Genomic DNA, 26,787 nt, shown 5'->3' on the forward strand with positions numbered 1-26,787 from the left:
GATTAGAAAGGATTGCTGTGGTCAAACTAAATCTTAACATGTAGGTAACCTATATTTTTGGCTTATAATGTATATAGTATACTGTTCCTTTTTTCTGTAAACAAGAAGTAAAGCAACGATTATGTGACGGAAAAAACAGCAAACTAGCTACGGGATTTTGCTTTATAAAAAGTATTTTAAAAGTATTAGTATTTAAGCTCAGTGCTTTTCCACAGAGCTGATGGCCATGCTTTTTTCTGTGTTCACAGCTCAGTGCTCAGTGAAGTGGCATTAGGGCGTTGTCCGTTCTCTAGATTCAGTCTTAGAAACCTCGCAGAATCAGGGGTTCTGATTTCCAGCATCTACGCCAGATGTTCGGTGTGGGTGTGCGAGCTCGTATGAGAGCCTGTTAGCGTGTGTGTGTGTGTGGACACGGAGGAGGAGAAGGGAGAGACAGAGCTGCAGCGGTGAAGGGGGATGCTTATGGCCGCCGGAGTGCGGCTAAAACATGCGACCAAAAATCACTTTTATGTAAATACTCATCGCGACCAATAAGCCATGGACTCAGTGGGCAGTATCTTTTGTCTTTTAGTAGGTATGTGACCATTTGAGTCGTCGAATATTAACAAACCTCGACATTTTTCCTCCTTGAACGGTAGCGCTCTAACGGTAGCTAGGTGGCTAACAGATTCGCTCCAACGCGATTCCCTCAGTTCTCAACCGTCGTTTGACTCGAGACAGAGAAGAAACGTAACGTTATATATTTTTACTTGCCTGCGTTTCTGTTACGTTAACCGCTACAGCGTGAGGGGAGAATAAACCTGTGTTAGCGTTAGCTCAACGCCTGATTTTTGCAGTAGGATGACACTTGGAGTTAACGTTCACTTGGAGTTTAACGCACCCGTTCGTCAGTTCACGAAACCAGTCTTAATGACCGTAGTTTGAAATGTGTTCATATAACGTTACCGAGCTCAACATACAAAAACTCGTTTTTAATGCATGTATCCATTAAGACGATTTATTTTCCATGAACGTGCTTGCTCTTGTATGTTCTTGTAACGTTACGTTATTGTGTTTGTCACAAAACTGTGAAGGCCTTAGTCAGGTCCAGGCTCTAAGTGACTCCTCGTACAGATCCGTGTCTCTTGGGAGCGGTGAGTGAGCCCGTTTTATCCGTGTGACCCCCTTTTGTACTCCCTCAGAACACTGGCACAGCTGGCCTCAGCTGTTTTATGTGCAGAGCTGTTTGACCTTATAACACTTGTGAAAATGCTGACTCGACACCTCTACTGTTTTCCATTTACACTAAATAAAGCTGTAATAATACCGTGATTATCCTCTAACAATGTAGTGTCTGGATGTATTTTGACTCATTTTGTAATGTATTTTTGCTCTTGGTTTGAGTTTCAATTCCCAACAACTTTAGCTAGAGACACTAAAGTAGTACTATCATTTCTGAAGCCACCTTAGAAAATTACATTCATTGGTTTTTTGTTTTTTTTGGACAGTCACCTGCATTGTACAAGTAGATATTCATATATTTAATCTTTTTACAACCATCTCTGGAAATGTGTCCATTTTGACTGGAAATATAATAAATGAAAGATGGTTTCTGACTTAAGTACATTACTGTTCTCCCAGTTGGATTCAGCAGTTTTATGTGCAGAGCCTTTTTTGACCATATAACCGGTGTAAAACCGCTGAATTATCACTCTGTGTTCTCTTTTGTGTTCTCAATGTCCATGAATAAAGCTATAACACAGGAAACAGTAACTTCCATATTTTTAAAGGCTACAGTCTAGACATTTGAAATATTTTGTCTTGTATCTCTATGGTAAAGTAGCCTATTAGTAGGCTGATTAGTATGATATTCTTATCATTGCTATCAATTCTTAGCAATCTTAGAAACATTATACAAGTTCTTCCTACTGTACTCTTGACAGCTTGACTGATTTTAGGTAGTGTATCAAATTTAAGATTGTCTCAGAATCTTGAAATTCAGCTTTACCTGAATCTGGTGTATATTCAGTTTGTAGACTGCAAATTCTCTGTCTGCACATTCATAGCTCCCAGCTCCTGCCTGATGACGGCACACTGTCCCAGCTTTATGGGTAACTTTCACATCCAGGAAACAGTACTATGAACAGATAAGGCAATATCTAGAAGTGCTGCAGATTGCCATAAGCCTCTGCTTCTCTCTGCTTGAATAGTGAAACTCATGAGTTCCCCATGACCGGAAAAGAGAAACCAATGTGAAGCTGATTCGGCGCTTCAGTAGGACATCCACAGTCGTGGCACAGAGAAAAAGAGGGCATTCATGTTCTCCTGGGGCAGGCAATGGCTGACTCCATAAGAGCTGGTCAAGGTCGATCCGTTAAAGCATAAACTAGACTTAGCTATTTCACTGCAGCACTTGCCTATATTCTGCAGCCTGAATGTGTGTGTGTGTGTTTTCAGTTCCATGTTACCCTGTGGCAATGGTTTTGCATTAACCATTAATGGCTTATCCATTAGGAAAGGGTGGAGTTCATCACCTTCATGTGGCCTTGTGCTTGTGTAGTTATTGGGCCATCTGATTATTTTACTGCTCCTGTGGAATAAGGATAATTCTTTGTGGTTGGGATGAACAATTTGAAAATGTGACATAGTAATCTTATTCCCAGCACAGAGAAACATAGGCAGAAACATAAATGAATACTTCACCCTGCTTGTAGCCAGTTTCAAACCATCTATGCTTTAGCTCTCGTTTGTATATATTGCATATAAGTATGTTTTGTTCTTTTCCCGGTATCGTTATCACATGTTTTAAGACACTGTTTCCTTTAAACTTGAAAGAATATTTGCCAAAAGTGAGGTATCTCTCACACTTTGACCAGCGTATTTAGTGTTATTATATTTTTGCAGTTTGAAGTAGTGTTTGGGAAGAAGTCTTTGGGAACAGACAATTATTTGTAGACAAGTCTTAGTCTTTTTAAATGTAGCATTGCTGTTTTGTGGGTTAGATTTGTCATTTTGATGGTAAGAACTTGCTAGGTACAAAAATAGCTATGTTAATTATTGGGAAAGTTTAATATTTAATGAAAATAGATGCAGTGTAATACTTTCCAATAAATCTGATATATAAAATCATTCACAGTAGTGACTAAGATTGGCAAGGAAAAAAATAAATGTAATGCATTACTTTGAAGTTGTCAATCAAATTATATCAGTAATATAATAAAAAATATGTTTTCTTCAAATTTCATACATATCATTTCCAAAATTTAGCATTCTGTCTCAGCATGTGAGTCAATAAGCATACTCCTTTTTTGTAGTAGCTAATATGCTTTTGTATTTTGTATTATAGCAGTTGTACAGTAATATTGCTATGAAAATTATACATTAAAAAAAGAAAATAAACAAAAAATTGAGTTTTCGCCCTTCACTATTCACCGCTCATTATTTGCTAGCATGTCAACTCATTTTCACAAACATAAGGCCAATAGCATCCCAGTTATCCCGAGTTATGGGGAAGATGTTGTATTTAATCGTTAATCCTAGGGGCCTGCACAAAATGTATTTTTTCAGTGATTATGCGTGTTATTAAAGTGCTCTTTTTATGATACATCTAGATTTCGTTTTTATCAGTAATTAGTCCCCATTCCAGCACCTCGAACCACTGTTCAGTTCTGAGTTTAAAGTATATTGCACCAAGTATTTAGAAATAAATACTGAATTTTTTTAACAACGCCTGGCACTAACAATGGAAATAACAATGGCTATACTTGTGGTGCTAAAATGTGGAGTAGGATATGAGTGTTGTGATAACACTATCTTTATGCATAATCTTTTGTCATTTTAAATTGTGTACTTGGATTGTATTTGGTTTCTCTTACACCTAACTATTTTAACACCCATGAAAAGATGATTGTAATATGTGTAGCAAGAGTAGCTTGCTAAAAGCAGTTCTGCTGTGGTGGGTGGTGCTGTGTGTATGGTTTGGTGTGTGGACCAGAGGGCCTGTGCTGCAGTTTTTTCTCAGTCCAGTGCTCTTCCCTGTGGTGATTAAAATGAGCTCCCACCCATGGACAGGAGGGAAGAGGGAGAGAGGAGAATGAAGTAATAAAAGGAGACGAGGGAGAGGCTCAAGGAGGAGTGGCACACAGCGCCTACACTGACATTCTAAAGTAAACCATTTCAAGGGCTGCCACTTTACCCTGAAATGGATCCTTAGGAAAGAATGATCGGTGTGTGTGTGTGTGTTATTTCAATAGGCATCTCACCAAAATAAATTGAGTTAAATTCTTCTGTCGCTGATGGTTTGGGTGTGATGGGAGGTGCTTTGCCTCCATAAAGATCTCCAGAGCTGGCTGGAATGTGTGAGGAGATTGTAGCTTGGAGCACTCTGGTTCATCTGGTGCTCTGCCACAGATAGGATTTACACAAAACATACACAGAATATTATTTTATTCTTTAATAGTTGTATCTAACCTGCAAATAAAGTAATGTAGCTGTGTACAAAGTGAGTTGTAGCTGACAGAATACTATTATTTCTGTTCTGTGCTAGTGCTGAAACCTTCAGTAAAATTTGATATTAATTTGATAACTTTTCCTTAAAAATGATAAGCATTAAATTTAAAGGGGACATATTATGCAAAACTCACTTTTTGCATGCTTTTGTATTTCCATTACTGCTTCTATAAACACTTGAAGTACGGAAAAAACAGCCACCCATTTTCTGTGAGTCAGTTGAAAGGTTTGGCGTCAGAAATCTTATGCTTTTACAAGCCATTTGGATGGCTTCCTTACTGTAATATCACACTAGGGAAATTTGCTTAGAATCACCCTGATATTCACAAAGGGGTTTGTGCAGGCAGAGCCGCTCCACCCTATACACTCACGCACGGTGCGTCTAAAGTTAGGGAGAGTTTGTGTATAATCAGAAGATGAAGAGAAACTATCCTTCAGTAAATGAAAAGAGGAAAAAAAGACTCTACGATACTGCGGGAACAGCAATGAGGTAAACCTGTGACTGTTCTTCTCGAGGTTGGATTGGTAATAAATATTAGTCTACGTACCTAGCCATAGGAATATATATAGAGGTGGCGTGCACTGCGCAGTTACTCTGCACGACCTTAAAAGCCTCACAGTGCCAGTGTCAAACTTTAAACCTGAAAAGTGAACATATACTGATGTTTTATACTGTCTAGTACTTGTTTAAACTTTCCCAAACCCAATAAGTGCCTTCTAAAAATTTACTATTTCATACCACATTAAAAATGGGGCATGACCAGCAACAGCTTATTTGCATAAAAGTGACAGAGTCTCTAAACGGCTAATTCTGAAAGGGACTGAAACTGGAAAGGATAGAGCTGGTGAGATCTCTTTATGTGAAAGTGATTTTGTGTAAAGTACATCATGAACATTTTTTGTAGAAGCCCATAGACCTATTCTAACGTGTTTAAAAAGAGGTATAATATGTCCCCTTTAAGGATGCACAGATGTGGGCCGGTATGATATCTGATATTTAAACAGGCCAAATATGATTTACTAAAAGTTCCAGATTTGTAATAGGGTTGGAGTACGGTTTTTTCTCTCTCCTCTATAAATGATTCAGCATTTGTCTGAGTGAATCATTGCAGTTGTATAGATCCTTGTATAAGAGACACATCATTAGCTTCCGTCTGGACCGTGTAATGGCAGTCGGTTGTTGCCAATATGTGATCATCTTATATCAGCAGTTTGGTGAGAAAAAGAAGAGGAGGCAAGAAGGGAGATGTAGCTCATTTTTATAGAACAGAATGGAAATCATCTAAAGGTTTTCTGCACCATACTCTTTAATAATTTTTATGTAAAACTTAGAATGGTATAAATACACCTTTTTAAAATAAACCCATCAGTAGATCTTTTTCTTGTATTTTTATTTTGAAAAGGAATATATTTAACCTGCAGTATTCAGAACAATTTTTCAACAGGAACATTTTTAACTTTCAATATTTATAATAATAATTTTTAAAATAGATTATTGCATTTGTATCTTCCTCTTCGTGTGTAGCTGTTTTTGTCTGTAGCCTGTAGGTACTGAGTGAATTTTTGTTCCCACAATGGTCACAATTAATTGCCACTTTATTCTGTTCTCTTGGCTTCAGTGGTCACCATAGTGTCCCGCTCTCACGCAGACAGGAACGTCTACCCTTCAGCTGGAGTGCTGTTCGTCCATGTGCTGGAGAGAGAGTACTTTAAAGGGGAATTTCCTCCCTATCCAAAGCCAGGTATTCTATGCATCTAGGCTTTTCTTTTTTAATTACAGTTAATCATGATTATTTAAGCTTGTACTTTAACTTCCAGTGTTAGCTTTCACAACCACCATTATGTCCCAAATACAGAATGGGATATGGCTAAGTTGAGGCAAGTACTTGTACATAAATAAAGCGTAAACAAATATATTGATGTACAAAACCTAAAGTTTACAAAAGGCAAATTGATTTCATTTCTATTGAATTCATAACAAGTACATATGCTTAATCTTACCAGTTGCTTTTACATAGCTGTGCTCTTGAGCTCAGTGCAGAAGTCAGAAATACTTTTTGCAGAAACAGGTCACAGAACAGCTGTTGAGACATAGGAAAATTCTACACACAAGCAAATATATATTTCTTGATTCATTACCTCATTTTGAATGTGTGCATAACTGCAAAATTAATGAATTATATTAACACAATTTTTCCTTTTTTTACTTTTGTTGAAAGATGTACTGATGCAAAAAATGTTGTTACATCAAAAAATGTACACATTTGAATCAAGTAAATATTGCATTACATTTTTAGCAGCTCTTAAATGAGTTTTTTTTCCTAACAATAACATACAGGGGACACCAGCAATGACCCAATCACATTTAACACCAACCTGAAGGGCTATCCAGACAGACCAGGATGGCTTCGCTATATTCAGAGAACTCCACATAGTGATGGAGTCCTCTATGGCTCGCCCACAGCAGAACATGTGGGCAAGCCCACCATCATTGAGGTTTTTTTATGCATACTTATTGTTTATATATTGAATTTAACATGTAAATAATACAAACGTAAAATCATATTGTATTTTAATTTCTTTTTAGCATACAACTACATTGTATAACATTTACTTTTCAAATCAAAACAGCTGAAATAGCTCCTGACTATGAATTAATTGTGATATTATGTTTTTTTTATTTGTATACGGATAAGAAGTTTTGTCCCACTGTTCCTGTGTGCCGCTCTCTGCCGTGTGCATAAGCTGTTCTGAGCTGGACTTAAACTTTCCATTTTGCATGTTGCAGATTACTGCGTATAACCGACGCACCTTTGAAACTGCAAGGCATAACTTGGTCATACACATCATGGGTACAGAAGGTAAGAGCCTTAATATTGTTATCTATTCAACAAAACCTTATTTTGTACTTTGGAACCAGAACATCTAAGATTTTATTGTTAATTGACATTGTCCCCCGTTAATGTGATGACAGTTATATTGATCTTTACAGGGATTGATATTTGCTATTGCCTGCTGACAGTTGCCATGTAATTTCACATTGTGGTTGAGGTGGCCACTTGCCTTAGATATTTATTAATATTCTCACAAATCACCAACCAGCTTAATATCCATACTTTCACAAATAAACACCATTAATACTGAAACAAATGCTTTCACTGTGGTCCTGCATGAAAGTCATTGCCCGTTTAATTGGATACGGTATTAAATACATATTTTGTCAGAATCTACCACCTGCAACATTTTATCCACAAAAAACAATGGTTACTGAGAAAGTTTCTTAGTTGTCTGGTACTGCTGGTTTACAAAAATACAGCTTTATGATTCATGGCTGTGCAGAAAATAAAAATTGAAAACAATAATGAAAATAAATGAAATCATGATTTCATGATTCATGAGTATGATGTGATGTTATGCTCAGCCAGAGTTTAGCCAGATTTCATGACAGAGAGACACCTCAAGCTCATTCTTTACTAAGTGGGACTTGTTCAGAGATCCATAGGAGTGATCTTTAGCAATTCAAATAAAAATATAAATAAAAAGCCTTTTGGCCCACTGATCAAATCAAAGTGATCGAATTATAAGCAACTTCATTCTGTTCTACTATGCCATGTATATTCATCTACCCTTGGATACTTATATCCATTCTATGGCTTGCATGTTTTAGTCATCAGAAAAACAATTTTGTATTATGTTTATCAAAATAAAATGTTATTAATAAAAATGCACTATTTGTTGAAAGAAGAGATCAAATTTCAGGGATCACTGTTGACAAGTATAATTGATTTCCCACACATTTAGCATGATTTAAGCTTGTGTATAATTTGTGATAGGCTTTAGGCCAAACAGCTGTTTGGGTCTAGCTGTGACCTCACTGTGATGTCTTTAGCCATCTGCCCACTTTGTGCAGTAACACACTTGTATGTCATCACTGCTGCTCAACCAGCTGACCCATATACATTCGGTCTGGGTTACATTTAACAGATACAGAAAAACACCCTGCTCACAATACACAATCTCTCTCTGTTAGAGTTCCCCTTGCCCTACCAGGCAGAGTTCTATATCAAAAACATGAATGTGGAAGAGATGTTGGCCAGTGAGGTGCTAGGAGATTTCCTGGGTGCAGTGAAAAATGTATGGCAGCCAGAGAGGCTCAATGCCATCAACATCACTTCAGCACTGGACCGAGGTGGCCGTGTGCCACTGCCCATCAACAACCTGAAAGAGGGGTGAGCATTCTTTACACTGCAAGAAAATATAAACCTATATAAAAGCCTTTTAGGTATCCCACAAAATAAAATCAAAAATAAGCAAAAGAGTATACAGACATAAAGCAAGCATAAAACCGTTATAAATAACCTATAATGCTTCAAAAACTTTATCAGCAGAAATCAATGTAAAGGCTTCTTAAACTAGTAGAACACTCATATATGAACATCTGTAGCTTGTCATAGCTCAGATAATTGAACATGAAGAACACATGTTGTTTTTATACAAACACTGAGCCAGGCATGGTTTAACAAGAATACAGCCTATATGTGTAATTATTTTAATTATATAATTGCATGTTAATTATATAGTTTATTTCTACATTTATTATAAAGGAATGTACACAAATTTTACTTAAAATTTTATTATGAATCATTTTCAGCATTTGTATGTTTGCATGATCCAGGTAACATCTGGAAAGGGAGCCAGATTCTGAGTAACAGTTTAACAACTTAAAACATCATTCAAATCATTGAAATCTATTTATATTACACATACTATGATATATAAATTATATCAAAATAGAAAGTATTGTCCCAGAAACACCTGTGATAGTATGATTTCAGATTCACAGTAACTTGTGTGTTAAAATTGTGTTATTTTAGGACCATTTTATGCCACTGATATGAAAATAGCATAATAATGCAATTACACCACTTTTGGAGAAAATTAATTTGAGCAAAGACCTAGTCATTAAGAATATTCAGACACTGGAATTGGAATATATATGCTTATCTATCTTCAATATATAACACATAAAAAAATTAAACTGTTTTCAGTTGAAACTAATGGACAAAATGAACCAAAATAGAGAGACATGAAAAAACCTGAGGACAAAAGTGACTAAAACATTGATGACATTCATTCTTATGTAAAAAAAAAACAAAAAACACCAGTAAACACAATAAAAAATACAATATGGAGGTCACCAAAAATTATTGAGGAAATGTTCATAGGTTACATAATAAGTCGATAATGTAATAATTGTGACAGGCCTAGACCTGGTGTAATTGGTATGCATGCTCTAATTTCCTCTTGTTTCCATTCAGCTTTGATTAGGAAGTGTTATAATGTAGACACAGTGTAGAAACAACAGTTTTTAAATCTGTGGTTGTTTGTGGTATGTGTAGTGTTTATGTGATGGTGGGAGCAGACGTACCCTTCTCATCTTGTCTGCGTGAAGTGGAGACTCCTCAGAACCAGCTACGCTGCAGTCAGGAGATGGAGCCTGTTATCAGCTGTGATAAGAAATTCAGAGCCCAGTTCCACATCGACTGGTGCAAGATTTCACTGGTGAGAATCTCATACAAAAAATTCTCCTGTTCTAAGGCTATATGGTGTTATCAACTTGAGTAACACTAAACTAATGATGCTTTAAAAAGGCATTGCCCCCTGCAGGGTGTGTTTCTGCCTTGCACCCTGTGATTCTAGAAAGGCTCTAGACCCACCGTGACCCTAGTCAGGCTGCAGTGGTTAGGGAAGAAAAAAGAGAGATGAATGTATGAACAAATGAATGAATGATCGAACGAATGAGCGCGCGAGTGAGAGATTGAATGAATAAAAGAAAGCCATTGTAAATATAACACCCAGAAAACTATGCATTATGTAATTTTCTTTCCCAGATGCATGCAGTGCTTCTGTGCGAAAATAAAACTTAATGATGATTCAATAAAAACATAGCTGGGATGCTATTTTTATATGAGGATTTTGGTAAAACTTTATTTAAATTAGCCATCCTTCTATAATGTCCCTCTGTCTCCCAGGTGGACATCACGAAGGTAATCCCTGTGCACAACAGCCGCCCGGATCCAGGCACAGGAGTGCTGCCTGACATCGGAGAGTACAATCCTCCCGCAGAGTCGCTGAAAAGTAGGGACTATTTTGCTGACTTCCTGGTCACGTTGGCTGTGCCCTCTGCTGTCGCCCTGGTCCTATTCATCATTCTGGGTTATTCTATGTGCTGCCGCCGGGAAGGGGTGTAAGTGCGCTGTGCTAAACTCTCAATGAAAAAGCACACACTCTCACATACATTCACAAGTATTCTCCTGAACTAGAGTGAAAAGTGAGCCGTTTACAGCAGTCATGTTACAAAAATTACTTAAATCATTTCAGTTATGCCTGTAGACCTCAAAAAACATCCACTTTTTACTTAACGCATTGAGTATGTTTATAGCTAAGCAATGCGAGCCTCTAAAGTCAGCTTGTTGATCAATAGTTACTGGAGGTGCAGTGTGGAAGCCTAGAAGGACAGGGTCAGATCCCTGCCAAGAAGCTGCTAATCATCTTCATTCAACATGTAGTTTTATTACTTTTTGTTAATCACTTTACAAACATGATCTAAGGATTGTCATTTACCATGTCAGAACCATCTCGATGGATACCACCCTTTGTCATCCCATATCATACATGGTCAGCCCAGTTCACAGTCCCTTCATTCATCACCAGAAGTACTTCAGCCTGAAGGATTCCCCCAGTCAAGATCCCTCCACTCCTATACACCTCCCTCCATCTGACCTTATCTTGCTCCCCATTTGCTTTTGTGTGGTTGTCTTTAAAATATTAATATTAGTATTTAATTCAGACATTTTGTTTTGTTTCTAGGGAAAAAAGAAACATGCAAACACCAGAGTAAGTGTTTCCTCTCCTGTGTTTTTTTTTTCTTTTATCTTGATTCAGTCTGTGTGTTTTTTTTCTGTTTTGGTTCTTACTTTCTTTTTTTGCAGCCAGGCAATTCCTTTTTTATTTGCTTCTGCACTTTTTGTTCTCTTAGCCCTCCTTCATGGTTACATATCCATATTCATCCCAGTCATTCATAAAGACACCATGTTGTCATTCAGCTGGGCAGCTGCTTAAAGGGGGAGATTCAGGCTCTAATCTAGCAAATAAGGACAGCTGTTTTAGCTAGGCTTGTGAGGAAAGGTTTCAGAAATGAAACGTGGTGACTTGAGAGAAATAGGGGATGTGGAAATGTTATGAGATAAGGATGTGACCAAACATAACACTCAGCACCTTCGTTCCGCAGCGTCTAGATGGTCTATAGGTTTTGTACTGCAACATATTTTGAATATGAACTTAATCAGGAATAAATCACTGAACACAAACCTGTATATTTTCCTTGTGCCTTGTATATAGCGGAGTATGCTTGTTTTGCATGTACAATGCATAGTGCTTGTTCATGTCAGTAAGTTGATCTCCTCTATCTTCACAGTGTTCAGCTGGTGCATCACAGCTCTATTCAGAAGTCCACAAAAGAGCTGCGTAGCATGTCAAAAAACAGGGAGATCTCTTGGCCTCTCTCCACTCTGCCAGTCTTCAATCCTGTGAGTGGAGAAGTGGTGCCACCCATACACCCGGACAACTACGAGACCACTAGTATGCCCCTCATGCAGACTCAGACGTGAGTGTTTCACTGTACTTTAGAACATCACAGTATATATTTAACATTGTATAGTTTAGAATCGATATATCCTTTGCTTTTTTGTTAACACTGTATTGGCTTTTGCAAACTTTGATAGCCACTAGTATTATAAAGAATCTATTTTGTTCTGAATAGCTATTTATATATGGTGGGATAGATGTGAGTGAAACAGGAAATTTTGTTTAGCACTAATTTCCTTGTCTTGTGACGTATGGCAATTAAAACGTTATGTTTTTAAGGTGGACAGAATTCTCAGATGGTACATTTCAGGGATACATTCATTCTGTCCATTGAATCATATGTGATGAATCATAATTAATATGACTAACATGGTAAAACAATCCATTTCGTTTACAGGTTAACTTTAAGCTTTAACCTTGAATGTATTTTTAGAATGTGGTTTATGATGGCCCAGTAATAGGAATGACTAATTGTTAGTGAAATGAAAGTCCTAGCCATAACAAAGTTGCATTTCTATTCACAGAAATCTTCAAAATCAAATCCAGATACCACAGCAACAGCCATCAGGTAACAATACATGTCACAGTGTTGTACCCATGAGCATGAGAAGAGCTGTGTGTTAATTGCTAAATGTCTAATGTGTTATAATCAGGTGCATTTGAGGGTGTAACATTTCAATTACGATCTGTGATATTATGTCCATTTAGTGCTTAAATATAACTTAAGTTGTTGAATTCTACTTGTACACTGCAAAAACTTGAACTTTACTTAATGTTTTTGTCCAAGTGATGCACGTAATTAAGTCATCTACATTCAGATGTAGAATTTGAGAATTAGTACATGTTAATGAAGGGTCAGCTGTAGCTTAACACTAATAGAAGAGAGTTGGGACCAGAAGGTCACTGGTTTGATCCTCACGACTTACAGGAAATTGGGGGGTTTTGGGGAGTGAAGGAACAGCACTGTCTCCTTCCTCAACATCCACTGCACTAACATAAATGGCCTAGAGCAAGACACTTTACACCCCTGCTGCTCCTATTGTGCTGGAATGACTGCCCACCTCTTTGTGTGTGTGCGCTCGCTGCCCCTAGTGGAGTAAAGAGAGTTTGTGTGTGTGTCATGGTAGAATTACATTTTGAGGAGTTTTATTGTATATTGTACAACAGAAAAAAAACCTTTAAGCACGTCTTTAATTAAGTGAATTTTATCTTATTGATGAATGCCCACATTGAGTTGCACACTGCTACACCCCAGTGTTCACACTTGTGAAGTGCATTTAGTGCCATTTGTGTCTCCTCTTGTCTAACATTCTATTCATTCACTTATTGCTAACAAAGGAGGTAATTACTGTATGTCAACCTTTCGAAGACTGGAGGCAAGTACTGTTATTTATATGCATTTGTGTGCATTGTCACACCTGAACTTTGTTACACTGAATGGCTGTTTGCATCTTTTTTGTTTGTAGGTAAATGGTATTCCTGAAGAAAGGAAAGTGGCTGAGGCACTGAACTTGTGATTTCCACTCTTAGCGTTTTGCACCCTTGTAATTCAAGTTTCCACTTTGTGCCAAATGTCCATGTACTAGCCCTCTGATCCTGTGCACTTGTATGACAGAGTGTGTTACAAGAGAAATGTATTTTAAAAGAAAAAAGCTAGAGCTGTGGTAATGATTGATACACTGACAACATTTTGTAAAAGCAATTTTATCTGAGTTTTCGTGTTATTTTGATGTAGACACATTGTTTTTCACTTACAGGAGTGTCCACTATTTACAGAGGCACATGTAAAATGACACATTAAACCTAGAACATGTGGGTGTCAAATAGCAGTCATGGACTGTTTTATTGTATCATTTGTTTTGACTTCTTACACAAACCAGGATATGAACAAAGGTCTCTTGGTTTTTACTTTTTATGATCTTGGTTGTAAAACTTTTTTTTTTTAAAAACTGCAATCGCCAATATTATGGAATATAATAGAGGACTGCCAAGTGGCCATAAGTAAATGGATACGAAGCACCAAAAAGAACACCATGTACAGTATTTTGTCATATGTGCGTGCATTATTCACAAGAAATGTACTGAGATGTTCCATTAATAAGTGTATGCCGAGAGTGGGGAACCAAGTGTGGATTCCAGGATATTGCTCCATCACCCTAACTACACATGGCTTAATCAGGTGTGTTTCAGCTGGAAAGACATCAAGCACACCCAGTCCAGAGCTCCCTACCCTAGATATATTGACATGCCAAACATCTTTGGATAATTGTAAGTAAATTGATTGTGATGTGCCATTATAACAGGCGATGGTTTGGGCACACACACACCTGTATAAGTTGTGGCTGAGGTGTGTTGGGAGTGGAGGAATCTCTAAAATGTGCAGGGTAGAGGCCCCTCAGGACCAGAATTCACAACCACTGATAGAACACATAGAAGACATGCACAGTGGCTGTCTACAGATGTTTAAAGATCATGACCTGCAACATCTGGCTAGAATTGTTTGTGTGATGAACAGACAAGTGACACTGGCAGGAATCACAGTAGTATTCAATGCAGGAAGCCCCATATGCATATTTCACAGGCCTGTGCAGTGCTCTTTGGCTTCTGTGAGATATGGGATTAGAAAATCAACACTAGACAAAGTGCCTTACCTTAGCCCATGAGGTTGCTAATTAGACCCTAGAAGGCTGGCAAAATGTGGTGTGATCAATGAGGCATGGCACCAATTGTTTAAGGAAAAGGGTTGGGTTTGTGTGAGGTGCAGACCCCACAAAGCCATAGACACCTCATGCACTCTGGTGCCTCAGTGTTCAGCCTCACTCACAGTATAATGCCTCATAAATTGCACAGCACACGTGTTTGTTCACAAGCCACTCTGTGCTAACGGCATTTCATAATAAGTTTACTTACAACTACCCCATGATTTGGGATCATCAGTTTGTTTGAATTAATTATAATCATACACAAGACAAGATGTAAAATACCCTATGCCAATCCATTAGAGCTTCACATAAGGCCCTCCACACTACACACTCTTGCTGTACTGTAGTTTTAGTACAGCACTGAAAGTATAGACCATTCATTGATTCATTTTCCAATCAAAACTGTTACACTACAAATTATTCATTTTTAGGAAATGTTTCTAAAATATTACCCGTAGGGTAACGGCGCTCATGGTAGACCAAAAAACTGTCATCTCAGTGAGGAAATAAAGCTTTACACTCGCTTTTTGTTCATCCTTCAAATTTGAGAAGAAAATTCAACACTCTAAATGTAACTTGGTGACCCTAGTCTGTGTGTAGCTGCCAAAAGCCATTGTTGAAATAGATAAAAAAAAGATCATTTGCAAAACAAAGAATCTGCTGGTGTTCTCTGAGCATTGGACGTATCCAACAAGGCCACAGACCTCATCACTGAATGTGTCTGGGATTTTTAAGACTGACTGACTGAGATTTTTTCTGTTTTTCTTGTGTTACACAATATTTTTACTGGAAAGTAAATGGTTGGTCTCAGAATAAATCACAGTATATATTTGAATACTGACTAATGCTGTAATTGCAGCTTAATTGAATAATTCCCATTGTTACTAAAGTGTATTCTCATTTAAAATAGAAATAAATAAAATTTAAAATCCTTCGACTTCAGAGTTCAGTTTCATCATGTTTCTGTACGGTGTATTTGTTTAATGTTTAGTGAATATTGAAGTTTGCTCTCACATTATTAAAGATGTATTTGACAAACAAATACTTAAAACAATGTAAATAAGTACTCTTGGTTTCATGAGTGTGTTCATGTGTAAACTGAATTGATGTTGGAAGAGTTAGTCTGCTGACACAAAAAAAAAAAAAAAAAAAAACAGCTCAGCAACTTGTCTGTAACCAGTTATGACTCTACAACAATTTCTTAATTGACATTTATATTTTTCACATTTTGGAACAAACAAAATATATTTACATCAGTTCTGTAATGAGGCATTGGGGTATGAAATGTGTCTTTAAACAAGACCAAACTCAACAATACAAAACAGATTTGTACACACAAAAGAAGCCTTAAAAAAATAAAATTCAAACTTTTACAATAGGATAAATGTCTGTTGGTTCATCATAGCAGTGAAGTGGATTGTATTTCTCAAATGTAGCTGGATCTGCTGTTTAGCTCAAATGCCACTGTCCACTTTAGAAAATAAAACTTGTAGTTCCTCAGAAAATTTTATTTGCTTTTAGCAAGATTTTTGTCTTCCTATAATGGAAGAAGACACTACAATAGAGCAGATGATTTAAATCTGCAATGTTAAAATGACACTACAATGAAAAGAAGCTATAATACAACTTTCCATATTTCAAATGTCAAACGTTTGCAGCTAGGACCAGTCACATTATTTCCACCCAGTGGATCTCAGAGGAGGATTGGATTATGTTTCCGTCGCTCAATATGCAAATCCATTTATACTTTATAGGCTTTTCATAATACAAGCACTTAAAGCTGTATCGACCAAACTCAAGATGGGAAATTTAAGGTAAATCAGCAAAGAGCAAAAAACATTGAATGACTGCACTGGCGATTTCTCCTTACAGTTCAAAAGCCATGATCAAGGATGTTGAAAACTGATGAAAAAAAAAAAATTGAGCATGGATTTGTACATTGAGTTTCCATGTTTATATTAATGACTTATTTCCCATACCTGTCTTGCAGTGCAGTTATCAAACTATCGAGAAACACTTTTGATTCCAATAAAACAGTTATAAACATTAAAAACAGGTAATATATGTAAATTCTCAAAATGCTGCTCTGCGTGTGATCATTTTGTTTCTTAAGAGATACTGAAGCGTAAATTATGCTTAAACCGGCCAAATGTGTCAAAACAGCCTAGCCAGTGCAACGATAAGTAGTTAGGGAGCAAGGATCTATACAATAGGGTTAGTTTGTTTAGAATTTTGGATTATATAGAAAGATAAAAGCAGCAGGAGATGCACATATAAAAAGGTCTGCTATTTTTGCTATAAAAAATATGATTGATCAGCAAATCCAAAGCACACATTGGGCTTAGCTTGGTCAATTTATACTTCCATCATCCACTTATGAATGCTTTCATCAGCTGGAATGACCTTGTTCTCTTTGTCTTGCACAGCACCACAATGTTGACAATTACCATTTTATATGATTATAACACCACAGCAGGTCGTCTTGAAAAACAGGGTTTTCTCTATTTTTTGACAATAAATAGAAGGGAAACATTGTTCAATAATTCAAGACTGTTCCACAGAATCCTTTTCAGTAGTTCATGCAGTGAACTCTTCACTGTCCATATTCTGACATCAATAAAAGTTTCAGGTGTCCAGAAGAATTGAGAACCTTTGAAACCATCACTAAAAAAAATTAAATGCTTACAATAATTTACAGTAGTGGTTGTTTACATTGAAAAAAAGTTCCAAAATAAGTTGCTGGCATATGGTGCATTGTCTAAAGCATGAGATGGGGAAATGTAAAACTCATTTCATTTCATTCACATCAGTCCAAGGAAGGGTACAACATACAAACAAGGGGGAGAAAAAAAATCAAACAAGACAAATACATCTCTTTACAAATTAAACTTAATTTAAATAATTAAATACTGTACATACGACAAATAAGTACTACAAGACATATGGACGGATCAGCATCAGTCTTTGTCCCATCTGAAAAAATGTTTCAGTCAAATCTCTGTATAGCGTGCAAATGTCTACACCCACGGCAAATATCCTGTATAAAATGTATTCATTGTAAACAAAGCGTCATAATGTGAGTCCTTACTGCATCACAGGCCTTGCCCCTGGCCTCTCCTATAGAAGAAAGTCACATTTAAAGTCAGTACTTCAGCACAGTGCCAGAAACAAGCCTGGAAAAGGAGTCAGTCCCTAAAGCTCACGCACCCAAAATTCTGGGGAGACCTGCTCAAACTGCTCAACTCACTTGAGGCTGAGTCGTTTCTTATTCCAAAAAGGCGATAGTTCTTCAGAAACCTGCCTGCCCTCCCTTAGACAGCATGAGGACGAGTCCAAGGAAGACTCCTGCAGCCAGGAGCCTCTTCATCAGAGCGGCATTCTCCTTAGGGATGGCCACCTGAGCCAGGTCATTGGTGATCTGCGAAATTTCATGAGCGACACACACAAAGATGAAGCTGCTGATGATGATGTTAAGGGAGGGGTTTCCAGGAATGAGGACCAGGATGCCCTTGGTGTCTGCTGCCAGCCATATGTGGTACTGACAGATGAACAGCTGCAACAGGAAGGTTAAAGGTGGGCTTAAATAATGTTCAAAGATGTCTGCCATTTGTTTTTGAATAACTACTCCTACTAACTATATATGAACTTACCTCTAGTGAGATTTTTCCAAACCATGCAAAAAAGGAGCTGTACAAGGAACGGGCATAACCAGGAATGTTCCTGATGAGAACAAATGCCAGAATCTGAGGGGAGAAAAAGAAGTGATTGGGAGCCATAAGAATGCATGGCATAAAAATATTACAATGTAAAACCTCTATGTTATTCTATATAGGTATTTGAGGTTATTTAGCTCCCTATTTGTCTCCCAAGGTCAGTTCAAAATATGAGGATCGGAATTACAAGAATCTGACTGAAAGGAGGACTGAAAGATGGAGACGTACCTGAACAACGGAAATATATGGATGCATCTCGTTGCATTCAGTCTTATTTTTACAGCTACTGGCCCATATGGAATATGTCTGGAAGAATTTTTCACGTTACAAGTCACATCTAAAAAAAGCACTAAAAGAAAGACTCTAGCATCCAACTTACAATGAAAGAGACTACTGATATGAAGAGCAGGCAATTGGAAATCTTATTGGAGAAGAGGGGCTCTCCTTTACCCTCTGACAGAATCTGGCATTTCTGCAATACTAGATAAACAAATGCAAACAGCATCCCATGGATCACAGCCTGCAATTCAGAGCATAAAGAGATTCAGAATGAAAATGACACATTTAGTTTTACTGCATACCTGTGCAATTATTTGGCCACAATTTTTTACAAGGCAATATGCTGTCAATAACTTTAGATTTATTTAATTAAATACATAATTATAAACAGACAATTCAGAGAAATCGTTTCTAACAAAAATGTGGGGAAATCTTACAAATCTATCTAGCTTCCATCTGAACCACCACTCATGGATGCTTCCTTGCAGCTCAAACAGCTTTGAAATAGGCCACACGGAGAAAATACTCTCAAATAATCCCTGGAAACAATCAACAGACAAACATTTGTTGTTGTACTTGTTCTAACACCAATCATGCATAACCATATGCTTTTAAATTCTTCAACTGATGTACAGTGTTTTGCAAATGTCTGTTAAGGTTGTAAGAGCCTACCTGTGAATATGCGAAGAAGCATATGAAAAGAAGTAACACCATCAATTTCAATAAAAGTGCCAGGTGCCAGAAACAATTGCCTGAAATAAACAAAAACAATACTATAGCACTACTTTCATAAAAACTAAGACCAAACCACTGTAACAGAAATAATTTGATTTTCTGTATAGACATTACCATTGGCTTTATTCTGCAGAATCTGTGGCCATATAACCATAGTGGCATAGATAACCACAAACCAAAATGTAACCAGAGGAACAAAGTAGTAGAACTGATACGGTCTGTCCATGACCAAGCAGAGAACTATCACTAGGAAATTGAGTCTGAAGAGAACCTAGAAGAGAGTGTCCTCAACTTTAGTGTGGTTTATATGAGGATTAATGTAGAACAATAGGTGACATGAAGTAAGTGTGTAGAATAGATGGGTGGCAGATGGAGATACCTGGCACACTCTGTAGAGCCCAAAGTCCCCCTTTAACCAGAAAAATGAGAAGTGGCCATATCCTGTCTGGAAGAGATATGCTGCCACTAGAACCCGGACATGCATATAGACTGGTATAAACTGTGGGGAACAAAGACAAGGCGAACTGTGACAAGATTACTGTTGGATGCAAGTCTAAGTAAATATGCCTGTAACAGAACTTACAGCACTGGCACCAGATATATGATAAATTAGGATGACCAGCTGCATCCAGCCCTTCCATTCGTCAGTTTGCTCTCTGTTCAGTAGTTTGGTCTAGAAAGACAAAAACCCACAAAATAAATGCTACATGACACTGCTTGACGTTCTAGATGAACATTCTCATATGTATGATAATATAATGTATTTATTGATTTATCTGTTAAGTAAAAAATTCCATTAATATTGAGGTACATTGCCTCACAGCTTCATGTATTGAACGATTAGCTGCTATTCTTTTAATTCTCAAAACCAGTTCGATCTGCAAGGGTTCGGCTCCTTATTCTACAAAAATAAAAAAAGATCTGGAATAAAAACTTCCCATTTACCTCTTTGCTGTTTTCATTGTAGAAAATCCCTAGCACAAATATGTAAATGAGTGGGATGAAGAAAGTTGAGTGCGTGTAGAACTTCTGCTCCTTCATAAATATGTCAGCTCGGTCACACAGATAGAAGTAGAGCATGATGAAACCCATTTTGCAGATGGACTGTAATGCTTCCTTTAGGTTGAGCGGAACTGCAGCAGTGACAGGCTTCTTCTCTTCTCCATTCTCCACATCAGGCCTGCTCTTACGATGCCTGTTGCCCAGTGCATTGAGGACCAGGAAGCAGACACCGGCTGCCAAGAAGAGTCCAGCAACCAGTTTCTGTAAGATATTCAGCGGAGGAACACTCTGACAGCAGGAGCCATCGATGGGCTTCAGCATTTTGTTGCATATGGAGTTCATCAGTACCATGGCACCCTAATGGAAAAGCATAAATACCAGCCAAATGTATGTGTATATAAAAGCATTTCAAACAGTAAAGAGTCTGGGCTGAAGACCTACCACATTCCTGGTGCTCTCTGGGAGATGCAACCCATCCATTGACTGGGTGACGGTCTCCATAGCAGCCTGTCGGGAGGCTTCTAGGAACTTTACCCTGGTCTTGGTGTTTCTCTTGCTGTTGTTGAGGGCACTGATTGCAGCTGCATTATAAAGGTCTATCTGCTCGTTTGTGATCATCTTACGATTTTCACTCAGCAACTCCTCATACACAGGATCTAAAAGCAACAAACCAAATATAAACAATGAATGAACCACTACTGATATCTGGAGACTTCACATTCCTAGTTATTCTACATGTGAAACATACCTTGTAAGACCCAATAGACTTCACTGTTCTGTGATAGTTTCTCCAGTGGTGCTGCTATAGATGTGAGGTTTGCTTTGTACTGAAGGAGGGTTTCACTGCTTCCACTGTGCAGTTTGATGGACCACTGTGTAAAAAATAGTTGAACAAAACTTAGTAGTATTTAGAGCAACTAAAACTATACTTAGCCTTTTAATTATTTGATGAACTTTGGACTTACAGTGGCAGCACCTATGATTAAGACATCTGGCTTTGTACTTGGCCTCTGTGGTAAAAATTACCATACACATTATATATTATACAAGGTACACTACCAAAAATTTAAATGAATGAGATAATTAATTATCTTCCTATACCTCTGCCCAGGATGTCATCTGCTCCTTCATGGAATTATTCACTTCCGCAAACCACAAGAAGTCCTATGAAATAAAAGTGTCAGATTTTCTCTCTTCCACTCAGCACTTGGTGTGACAATTATTTTATCTATTGTAAATGTAATGGAAAAACTGATTTAACAGATTTAAAAAAAACTTACCACATTTACAGAAGACTCTTTATCTGCAAAGGGAATGTTTTCATGCTGGCAGGGTCATGTCGAAAAAAAAACATTAAAATGTAAAGAAAACTTTTCTATAATGAATGTTTAGCTTTTTACAAAAATGAACTAGATGAAGCATTTTTGAACCAGTGCAATGTATATGCAATAACTGTTTGTAACTGTATGGTGTACTAACGTATTATATGTAATAACACAATCACCCTACTTCAGTATACTGGTATATCAGCAGCTATAAATGCCTTGTATTTTTCCAAACATCTACACAATCTGGAGGCTAACTGCTGTGTTATGTGACAAATATCCTACATTCAGGGACCAACACTCAATGAACAGGTGAAGGTAAACTATATACAGATACAATAACAGAATTTACATACTAACACCACAAAAACCGATGTACTAAACAGAGTAACAATAACAGTGGACACAAACCTTGTTCCCATCTTCTTTCATCTCAGGGTTGATAATTTTGATGAAAGAATAAAAGAGCTGTCGAATTCTGGAATCACCTATAAACGCTATTTTCTTACTGTTGAGGCATGTCTTTGCTTCACTGCAAGAAACAAATAACAGATTTTGAACTTCCAAAAATCCCAGAAGCCATATTAACAATTCCTAACTGTCATATGGCAGTGTATATGGTATTGCTGCGGTGTAACATTTGTGACTTACGTGCTTTTGTACTTGTGCATCATGCAGCCATATGGCTGCCACACACTGTCGCCTAGGAAACGCCCACTGGATAAGAGCCAGTCACACGTGTCACTGCCTAAAATTTAGAATTTGCTTTGAATTCAAACACAAATATATGAACACATACCCACATGTATTTAATAATTATAAATGCATCTTTAGTCAAATAACATGTATAATGTCTTTAAAATAATTTACTTTTTTTAAAAAGTGGAAACAATATAATTTGGCTTCAGGAGCCAACATTTTTCTAACATTAAAAGGTATGATAACAAAACAGCCTGCTGAATACCCAGCACACAACATTATGTATGTTATAATGTAACAGAGAGAATATTAGTTAATAGTTTGTATTCAACACCATATCTGCCCATAGGGCCACATTCATGGCAAGAAAGGTAGTATGATGTTATTAATTTATTAATAAGTTTTATTTTTAGGTACATTGAGGCTGCCATCTTTTTAAGTTCATATGTGTTGCTTAAATGTTGTTACTGACAGGAAGTCAGGAGGTTTAGGAGTGCTGATGCTTTCGTGTTGTTAAATAATTCTGTTATGGACTTTGCAGTTAGGATCCGTTGCCTCTCATGGCCAAAATCAATATAGTCCAACATTAAATGTTTTATCACAAGCTGAGTTTGGCATGTTGCACAATATGGTGTTAACAGAGAGAGTATAATGTAATAACCATGGGTTTACACTGTCAAGCCAGGACTACACTATTTATGAGAGAGGAGGCACAGAAAGTTTACGTTCACTTAGACAACATCCAGGTTGTGTTCCAAAATCACATGCTACTGTTTAAGACATACTTCATTAAAAAAAGCACTTTAAATTGTGACATGCTATTATGTATACTAGAATGCTTTTTTGACCAAAGCCCAGTTACCAACATATTCACAATAATAATGTTAAAGCAGATAATAACCCTGAGTGCACACTGAAACTGCCCACCTATCTGTTCCTTTAAATGATGATTACAACTGCTTTACTTGTTTGTTATGAAATTAATGTTGGGTGAAAATATGGGAATAAATTTGTTTGAAAACTCAAAAAGTGTTATGCCTACATTATTTAAAACCATTACTGGATCATACAAGAGAAATGCAACTAATAACCAAATATTAGTATATTTGGTATTCAATATTACTATTTCGATAAATTAGATTTTATCATTCTCAAATCAACTCCGTTGAAGGTGATACACAGGGTCTTTTGCCATAGAAGAACCACTTTTGGTTCCATAAAAACCCATGTTTGTGTAGAAACTTAAGGTTTAAAAATCCCAATCACTTGATCTTAAGGTTTGTTCACCCATTTAATTGTATTGCCAAAATTGTTATTATTATTATTATTAAACGGAAACAAAGTTGTTCTTCTATGCCATTGCGTTAAGAACATTTTGTAGCACATCTATTTTTAACAGTGTATACACAGCATACATTATAATATGAACTGAAGAAAGGCATGGCAATAGAGTTGTGTGTATATGTTAGATACTCAAATAGTAATAGTCATGTGATAAAAATCAATAATGGTTTACTTTATTGCTATTTATATTTCCCTTGATTAAACATAACACCCATGATCTGGCTGATCAGATAAATATAAGATGGGGCAGGTGTTTTGCTGCAGGGAAGAGTTAAAAATAGGACAGTGGTCCCACAGAGAGGAGTTGAAGATACTGTTGTTAACGATGCATAAAGTATTTTTACACTTGGGAACGCCAATGTGTTAAAGTTTTCAATGCGGAAATGTACTGTAGTATCACACTTTGGAGAGGCGGTAGATCTAATACTTCTAACCTAATCATTTAGGATGTGAAATAACCAAAATGCAAGAAGATAGTACAGGCATGGTATTAAACTGTAGAAGCATGATTTTAAAACGTCTGTGTGTGTTCTTGGATAATGTTAGATATGTTTCCATGTGTAAAACGTAGAGATGAAACAAAAAGTCTTTATGTATCAGCTTTTCAAAAACCAAATTACAAAGCAGACAGCTGAATAATTAGCTTAGCAACACATTTCGTTGACCACTAGCTACATTCGCCGACATTAACGGACGGGTAGATTATTGTAAAGTATATATTGATAACAGCATCTATCTAGATAAACCAACCTTCCTGTAAATTATACTGGGTTACATTTTAATACGCTTTGTGTGCTAGCGCTAACCCTAGTTAAGTGACACCTGACTGCCTACACACACACACACTGGGAAGGCTGCAGTTAGCATGCTATCATTAACATTACCATTTCTGCTAAAGAGAAACACATCGGGCTCAGTTCGCTACTCAGCGCCGTTACACCTACCTCCGTAAAACCGAGAGGCGGAATGAAGCACCGCCAGCACAACCACGGCGGCCACGGACAGTAGCTTGGCATTTTTGATGCTGAAATACTGATTAATCTCCAGTTTGCCTAGGTTGTAGGCCAGGACCGCCATCTTGGCTCCTCCATGACAACAAGCAGACAGACGAGCAGCGGCGGTGTCTCTCTCCTCAGAGCCGAGTCTACAGCTACTGCTCCTCGCCAGAGAGGTGGTGGTGGGAGGGAGGGAGTGAGGAAGGAGGAGAGACAGGGAAGGAAAAAAGAAAACACGGGTAGAATTATAGACCAGCTATATTTTAAACTGAGTTTTGAACAGAGTCGTATTTACCACAAAAACCTTTTAAGAGAAATATTAGTTTTGCAAAATAGACCGGATTCTCCTGGGTGACCATGTTTAAAACCACTGTTTATAACCGTTATGTATAACCAAACATTCCACTCCCAGGGATGCTTACGTTTTTCCTTTATTTTGTACGAATAAAAGATTTGCAACGTTTTCACTGATCAAATGTATCGGGTTTTGGTAAATCTGAACAAGAGAAGGGTCAAAATAAGAGAAAATTGATGTCACAGTTCTAAAGCACACAAAATGAGCATTCAACAATGCAAACAAAAACAGGATGCTTTATTATTTATTGCTTGATTTATGCCAGATGTCATGAGACAATTGTCAAATAGTTCAAACAGAACATTTTTAATGCAAAGACTTTAGGACTTTTACCATCCATCATACTTAATACTGTGAAATTATTCATGACACCTGGATATATACCTGTCTGTGTAGTGCAAGGCTGGACGGCAATGTGGAATAAGCTTGTAATTAGATCGCAGTGCAAAAGAAACTCATGTTACAATGAGAAATATAGACACATGGGCTTGGGAGAACTTAAAAAAACAAATTGTTGTTGTTAAGAAACGCAGCCTTAATCTATATTATGTAACTAGAAATCCATACATCAATTCTTTGTGGATTAGCTAGTTCTCTGAATTTAAGCTCATATTTGATGTTTTAAAAACAGTTCAAATGTGTCCTGTGGTGTTTTAGCTTGTTTTGATGAAAAATGAGTGTCACATTTACTGTGCTATTGAAAAAAAGTGCCAATCCAGATGGTTATATGTGATAGGTGCAAAAGCCATCATCTCTTACAGTATGGAGTGTACATCAGTGACAACAGCATGGGTGACTTGCAAATGTGAGAAATTTCCCTTAATGTGTATGCTAACACTGAGTATTCGAAGAGATATATGCTGCTATCAAGACAACATCTTTTCCTGCAAAGTCCATGATTACTCCAGTAAGACAATGCCAGGCCTCATTCTGTACATGCTACAAAAATATGGCTTTATATAATTTTTGACAGAGCCTGATTGTGGCCCAGATCTGTCTCCTATGGATAATCCTGAACAGGAGAATCAGGCAAAGGCAACCACAGACTGTTGAGCATAAGGACCTGTATCGAACAAGAGTCCACAATACTTCCACTCCTAAGACCTTACCAGTTCATATGCCCAGATAATTAAACAGTGTTATTATAGGAAAGGTGATGTAAACATACCACTGTCTCAACCTTTTTTTAAATATGTCGCAGGCATCAAGTTCTGTATGTGTTCATATTTACAAAATACAAGCATGTTGTTCAGTGTTACCCACCTATGGAGCAGGGATAGAGGAACATCCTCATCGCTTTCCATTACTTTTGACATTCTGAGGTCTCTCGACAGACCAGAAGCCTCCAGATGCTATTCCTCTGCCATTTCTCTTTTACGAGGAGCACAATGACATTGGGAGATTGCAGGTGCGTTTTCCTGTGTCTTTGACTGAATGTGGCTTTAATTAGCTTAAATATCTAAGCACCTATTCTGAGTCCCTAATCCTTATTTTTCGTCCTGT

General features: G+C 37.3%; 2 protein-coding genes across 5 annotated transcripts; one reads left to right on the forward strand and one right to left on the reverse strand.

The window, feature by feature from the left end:
• The first annotated feature begins 333 nt into the window (after window positions 1-333).
• sgce (sarcoglycan, epsilon) lies at window positions 334-15,774 on the forward strand. Of its 3 annotated transcripts, XM_066675087.1 has the most exons (12): window positions 336-574; window positions 6,108-6,230; window positions 6,827-6,984; window positions 7,277-7,349; window positions 8,519-8,717; window positions 9,888-10,050; window positions 10,521-10,735; window positions 11,359-11,385; window positions 11,966-12,154; window positions 12,660-12,703; window positions 13,474-13,511; window positions 13,602-15,774. In XM_066675087.1, the coding sequence occupies exons 1-12, from the start codon at window positions 538-540 to the stop codon at window positions 13,650-13,652; spliced, it is 1,317 nt and encodes a 438-aa protein (XP_066531184.1). In that variant the 5' UTR covers window positions 336-537; the 3' UTR covers window positions 13,653-15,774. The 3 variants fall into 3 exon arrangements, with proteins under 3 accessions (XP_066531185.1, XP_066531184.1, XP_066531186.1); XM_066675088.1 differs by lacking the exon at window positions 11,359-11,385 and having other exon boundaries at window positions 334-574; XM_066675089.1 differs by lacking the exon at window positions 13,474-13,511 and having other exon boundaries at window positions 337-574.
• A 240-nt stretch (window positions 15,775-16,014) lies between these two features.
• On the reverse strand, window positions 16,015-26,784 carry casd1 (CAS1 domain containing 1). 2 transcript variants are annotated; one of them, XM_066675193.1, is made up of 19 exons: window positions 26,548-26,784; window positions 24,879-25,087; window positions 22,543-22,639; window positions 22,303-22,423; window positions 21,847-21,891; window positions 21,668-21,730; window positions 21,532-21,576; window positions 21,315-21,438; window positions 21,008-21,222; window positions 20,510-20,923; window positions 20,148-20,237; window positions 19,944-20,063; window positions 19,679-19,835; window positions 19,502-19,581; window positions 19,267-19,368; window positions 18,930-19,070; window positions 18,779-18,856; window positions 18,488-18,580; window positions 16,015-18,390 (listed from the first exon to the last, which is right to left on the reverse strand). In XM_066675193.1, exons 1-19 carry the CDS (start codon window positions 26,598-26,600, stop codon window positions 18,127-18,129), a joined length of 2,511 nt encoding a protein of 836 aa, XP_066531290.1. In that variant the 5' UTR covers window positions 26,601-26,784; the 3' UTR covers window positions 16,015-18,126. The 2 variants fall into 2 exon arrangements, with proteins under 2 accessions (XP_066531290.1, XP_066531291.1); XM_066675194.1 differs by lacking the exon at window positions 26,548-26,784 and having other exon boundaries at window positions 24,879-25,102.
• Window positions 26,785-26,787: the final 3 nt, after the last annotated feature.

Source organism: Hoplias malabaricus, chromosome 6, assembly GCF_029633855.1.
Source record: "Hoplias malabaricus isolate fHopMal1 chromosome 6, fHopMal1.hap1, whole genome shotgun sequence".
NCBI lineage: Eukaryota > Metazoa > Chordata > Actinopteri > Characiformes > Erythrinidae > Hoplias > Hoplias malabaricus.

Excerpts from the sequence above, each read along its gene's own strand:
- sgce (XM_066675087.1), top strand. The coding sequence starts at position 538 with ATGGACTCAGTGGGCAGTATCTTTTGTCTTTTAGTAG. Across the intron at positions 10,051-10,520 it reads ACTGGTGCAAGATTTCACTG|GTGGACATCACGAAGGTAAT; the intron begins GTGAGAATCTCA and ends TCTGTCTCCCAG. Across the intron at positions 10,736-11,358 it reads TGCTGCCGCCGGGAAGGGGT|GGAAAAAAGAAACATGCAAA; the intron begins GTAAGTGCGCTG and ends TTTTGTTTCTAG.
- casd1 (XM_066675193.1), bottom strand. The coding sequence starts at position 26,600 with ATGTCAAAAGTAATGGAAAGCGATGAGGATGTTCCTCTATCCCTGCTC. Across the intron at positions 19,836-19,943 it reads GGCTCTACAGAGTGTGCCAG|GTTCTCTTCAGACTCAATTT; the intron begins GTATCTCCATCT and ends ACTCTCTTCTAG. Across the intron at positions 18,391-18,487 it reads TTGGAAAAATCTCACTAGAG|CTGTTCATCTGTCAGTACCA; the intron begins GTAAGTTCATAT and ends TTCCTGTTGCAG.